This window comes from Martes martes (genome assembly GCF_963455335.1).
Source record: "Martes martes genome assembly, chromosome: 4".
Taxonomy (NCBI): Eukaryota; Metazoa; Chordata; class Mammalia; order Carnivora; family Mustelidae; genus Martes; species Martes martes.
In genome coordinates, this window is record NC_137891.1 from 1,629,977 (window position 1) to 1,635,215 (window position 5,239).

At 69.1% G+C, this 5,239-nt stretch overlaps 1 protein-coding gene across 1 annotated transcript; it reads left to right on the top strand.

The window, feature by feature from the left end:
* Positions 1 to 1,085: 1,085 nt before the first annotated feature.
* On the top strand, positions 1,086 to 4,468 carry JRK (Jrk helix-turn-helix protein; the record flags this gene model as incomplete). Its single annotated transcript, XM_080800190.1, has 2 exons — positions 1,086 to 1,214; positions 2,404 to 4,468. Exon 2 carries the CDS (start codon positions 2,843 to 2,845, stop codon positions 4,466 to 4,468), a length of 1,626 nt encoding a protein of 541 aa, XP_080656316.1. The 5' UTR covers positions 1,086 to 1,214; positions 2,404 to 2,842.
* Positions 4,469 to 5,239: the final 771 nt, after the last annotated feature.

Here is a 5,239-nt window from a genome sequence, read left to right on the forward strand (position 1 = left end):
GCCTGGCCGTGCCGCCGCTCGCAGACGCTCGGGGCCCCGCCGGCGGAGGGGGTGGGTCACGGGGTCCCCGCCCCGGGACCTGCCGGACGGGGACTTGCACGGTTTTCCTCTTTCCCTTTGCGGTGTGTGCTTCGCCCCGGGCCGAGCTGCTGCCCCCCGACGGGGGCCCCGGGGACGAGACCCTTTCCAAACGCACCGGCCCGAAAGCCTCGTCTGCGCGCCCCGGGGTCCCCGCGGAGGCCCCGCACCTGCGCTGTGGGCGGAACCGCGCCCGCTGACGCCCCGCCCCGGGCCCTCCCCAGAACCCGCCCCGCCCCGGCGCCCCCCACCAGCAGGCCGCGCCCCCCCCCGGCGGGCCGCGCCCCCCAGAACCCACCCCGCCCCGGCGCCCCCCACCAGCAGGTCGCGCCCCCCAGCGGGCCGCGCCCCCCAGGACCCACCCCGCCCCGGCGCCCCCCACCAGCAGGCCGCGCCCCCCCAGCGGGCCGCGCCCCCCAGGACCCACCCCGCCCCCCCAGCGGGCCGCGCCCCCCAGGACCCACCCCCGCCCCGGCGCCCCCCCAGCGGGCCGCGCCCCCCAGGACCCACCCCGCCCCGGCGCCCCCCACCAGCAGGCCGCGCCCCCCCAGCGGGCCGCGCCCCCCAGGACCCACCCCGCCCCCCCAGCGGGCCGCGCCCCCCAGGACCCACCCCGCCCCCCCAGCGGGCCGCGCCCCCCAGGACCCACCCCTGCCCCAGCCCCCCCAGCGGGCCGCGCCCCCCAGGACCCACCGCGCCCCCCCCACCAGCAGGCTGCGCGCCCCCCAGGACCCACCCCCGCCCCAGCGCCCCCCCAGCGGGCCGCGCCCCCTCCCGGTGCACACGCATTTCTTGCCCCTGGAGTCTTCCCGCGTCTGCCTCAGTCTCCAAATTACTTGTTTTGTTTAGATTTCCTCTCTCGTGGCCCCCCGCCCCCCGCCCCCCGCCCCACTGTGGCTCCGCCTCCTCGGCCCCAGTCCTTCAGGCTCTTCTCAGGTCGGGGCTTCCCCTCGCAGGGACCAGGAGCAGGTGTGAAGCGGCCGCCCTCCTCGGCCTCCTGCCCCTCTCCGCCCGCCACCCCCGTTTCATCTGTCCGTCGGGCCCAGGAGGGTGAGATGTGTCCGTCCGTGTTCCTGAGGCCTCCGCCTCCGTGCTTACGTTGAAGTCACGGCGAGAAGCCCGGAATCCTGCCCCAGGTGCCCTTTTGGCTTAAGAAGGTGTTTCAGAATGTCAGGATATCTGAGTCTCGGTTTTCAAAGTAGTTGCGTCTCACGGGGGTCCACGGTGCTTCCAACCAGCGAGTGTCATTCCGCACACACCTCGCGTTCACCCGCACGTCAGGGACAGGAAACGTCCGGAACCTCCGGTTTCAGGGGCAGAGCCTGCGGGAGGCCTCGCTGCTGTGCTTGGAGTTGGTCCTGAGGTGGCCTTTACTTCCCTCTGCTCCCCGCGGGGCCGAGCAGTCCACTCACGTAGGTGGGATGAAGGCAGGCCCTGAAGGAGCGGCTCCCGCGCCTGGCAGACCCAGAGGCTGACCCGCAGGGCAGAATGTGTCCGGAGCTGGCAGGTGACAGGTCTAGAGTCGCCGTGGAGCTCTCACAACATTCGAATTAACGTCATTCGTCTTGAGTTGTGTTCTCACGGAGCTCCGTTTTCACGTGGCACCTCTGAGCAGTCCTGTGGCCTCAGCATCTGTGGGAGGTGGGAGGGCACCGCCAGAATGAGGGCTTGGGTGGCAGGCGGGTGCGGAGTTGCTCGAAGCCCACCTGTGAGTGCTGCGTGCCTCTCGTCGCGGGGTGGGGTGACCGGCAGCGAGCTGGCTGTAGCTGTCGCCCTGGCGATCCGCTGTCTCCTGGGCGGAGGCGGTGAGGAACGGGGGGCCGAGTCATGAAGGCAGTGAGGGGACACAGGCTGGGAGGGAGAAGACAGGACCAGCCCAGCAGACCCTGCACGGAGTAGGCCAGCAGGGCCGGGCACTGTCAGGGCAGCAGCCCTTGGCTCCTCCCAGGATGGAGGAGTTGGTGTCTTAGCAGGAGAACCATGGCAAGGGTGTGATTCCTGAAGGATCCATCAAGGATGCCTGTTCTCTGCCCTCCGAGTGTGCCCAGCGGCACAGGGAGGGGCAGGGTGTTCGGGAAAGGGTCAGGAGAGAATGGAGTTGTGCAACCTGAGGGAGCCGTGGTGACTGAGAGGTCACTGGAAAGAGCCCGTGTGCCCAGTTGGGTAGCCTCCTGGATGCTGCGTCCCTCGGGCCCAGCACTCGTGTCGGTCGCCCCCTCGACGTGGTGGTTTCTGCTGCAGCTTGTCCGAAGTAGTGAGCGGATGCTGGCAGGGGCCCAGGCCCGCGGCCCATAACATTCTTTCTTCCCCTGTTCTGCTTTCCAGTTCCTAGAGCACGGCGGGAGACAGCGCCATGTGCCCGGAGAGGCGGCCCCAGCACAGACAGTGCTACCTCGATTAATCAGAACTGCGCTCCCGGGACCCCTGTACTCTCTAAAGTCCACATTTGAAGGCAGGAGCGGCCACCATCCCCCTCAGAGAAGACCAGAGGTTCCAACCGTGTGGACATGTCCAGGGCGGCGTGACACTAGTCGTCTCTCCTGCAGAGGGGCCGGGAGGTGGCAACGTCACTAGCACTGGAGGGCGGATCACAGGAGGAACTGGGGCTCATGGTGGCCCGGGATCCGTGGAACGGGACCGGCAGGTGAGGGAGCGGAGGACGGGGGAGGTGAGGCAAGGAGTCTGCCGGGACTCCCCGTCCCTCCCCCGCTGCCACGCGTGTCCTCCCTCCTCCCCAGCTCCTGGGGACGAGCCACCCCTCACCATGGCCTCCAAGCAGGCTGCGGGGCGGAGCCCAGGGGAGAAGCGCAAGAGGGTGGTGCTGACCCTGAAGGAGAAGATCGACATTTGCGCGCGCCTGGAGAAGGGGGAGAGCAGGAAAGTGCTGATGCAGGAGTACAACGTGGGCATGTCCACGCTGTACGACATCAAGGCCCACAAGGCGCAGCTGCTGCGCTTCTTCGCCAACTCGGCGTCCAGCGCGGCGGCGGAGCAGCGGCGCACCCTGCACACGCCCAAGCTGGAGCACCTGGACCGCGCCCTGTACCAGTGGTTCCTGGGCAAGCGGGCCGAGGGCGTGCCCGTGTCGGGCCCCATGCTCATCGAGAAGGCCAAGGACTTCTACGAGCAGATGCGGCTTACGGAGCCCTGCGTGTTCTCGGGTGGGTGGCTCTGGCGTTTTAAGGCCAGGCACGGCATCAAGAAGCTGGACGCGTCCGGCGAGAAACAGGCGGCCGACCACCGAGCCGCCGAGCAGTTCTGTGGCTTCTTCCGGAGCCTGACGGCCGAGCACGGCCTGTCCCCCGAGCAGGTGTACAACGCCGATGAGACCGGCCTTTTCTGGCGGTGCCTGCCCAGTCCCAGCCTGGAAGGTGGGGCGGTGCCCGGCGTCAGGCAGAGCAAGGACAGGCTGACCGTCCTCATGTGTGCCAATGCCACCGGCTCCCACAAGATCAAGCCCCTGGTGGTCGGCAAGGGCGGCGGTCCCCGGGCTTTTGGGGGCATCCAGCAGCTGCCCGTCGCCTACAAGGCCCAAGGGAACGCCTGGGTGGACAAGGAGATTTTTTCCGACTGGTTCCATCACATCTTCGTCCCGTCAGTGAAGGAGCACTTCCGGGCGGCGGGTCTGCCCGAGGACGGCAAAGCCATTCTGCTGCTGGACAACGCCCGCGCCCGCCCGCGGGAGGCCGAGTTGGCCTCTGGCAACATCTTCACCGTCTTCCTGCCCGCCAGCGCCACGTCGCTGCTTCAGCCCATGGACCAGGGCATCCGGAGAGACTTCATGAGGCACTTCATTAACCCCCCCGTCCCACTGCAGGCCTGCCACCCCCGCTATGGCATGAATGACGCCGTCTTCAACGTGGCCTGCGCCTGGAGCGCCGTGCCCGGCGACGTCTTCAGCCGGGCCTGGAGGAAGCTGTGGCCGGCAGTCATGTTCGCCGAGGGCTCGTCTTCAGAGGAGGAGCCGGAGCGCCTCCGAGTGAAGCCTCGCGATCAGACTTTTGCTCACATTCTGGAGCTGGGGACGGAGGCCCCAGCCCACCCTGGCAGCCGGCTTCCCCAGGCCGCGGCAGCCGAGCGGGGCAGGCCGGGACACGCGGTCGGAGAAGGCCCGGCCCCGGGCGCAGGGAGCCTGGAGCTCGCCAAGAAGGACGGCGACGAGGCAGCCTGGGAGCAGGCAGCCTTGTCCTTCGACGCCGTGGTCCGCTTCGCCGAGGGGCAGCCCTGCTTCACGGCGCAGGAGGTGGGGCAGCTGCGCGCGCTGCGCTCCGTGTTCGCCCGGCAGAGGCAGGTGAAGTGGCGGCGCGGGGCCCTCAGGGCCGTGGTCAAACTCGAGGCCCCCCAGGAGGCCTCCGCTCTGCCCTGCTCCTCCGCAGCCGCCGAGCACTGACGTCCACGCGGCCTTCGCCTGCGGGCCGGAGCTTGTCCAGGAGGTTGCGGCGGCCGGCGTGCGCTCTTGGCCGTTCAGGGCGGCCCGTCCCGGCGCATCTGCTTCATCGCGGGCTTGCCGTGTTTTCTGTCCTGGCTCGCGAGTGTGAGTGGCCACTCCGGCTGGCTCGCCCACACCTGAAGCCGACCCAGCGTCCCGTGGCTGGAAGTGGGGCCCAGCCGGGCAGAGTCTGGACTTGTGTTCGCTGGCTGAGTCCTGCTGTATGGGTGGGTGGAGCTGTCTGTCTGTCCGTCCAGGACGTCCAGGACGAGGAAAGCCAGCCCTCGGGCCAGCTGATGGCAGGACCTGCAGCCCCTTGCCTGGGGCTGGCGTTGCCCTGGGCCGGCCCCGTCCTCCCCTCGGGGCTCAGTCGTGGCTGCTTGTGGCATATAGGTGGCAGTTGTCCCGTCAGCCGTGAACTCACTTAACCATGCCAGCCTCTTCTTGGAAGTTCCCCAGTGTTGCCAGGAGGCCTCAGCCCTGGGGTCGGGACTCCAGGACATGGGGGCCACACTCGGGGTTGGCATGGCGGAGCCCCTTCCCCTAACACAAGCAGGACTGCCCCCCCCCACCTGTTGCCCCAGGGGGGGCCGTGGTGCACCACAGGCGTGTCTAGCATCCTGGTGCCGAGTCCACTCCGAGGTCCGATCCCCGTCCGTGGGAGTTCACGCTCACCGCCTGCCTGTCCCCAAGTTTCGCGGAGGCGTTCAAAAATGAGTTTTAGGCCTCTGC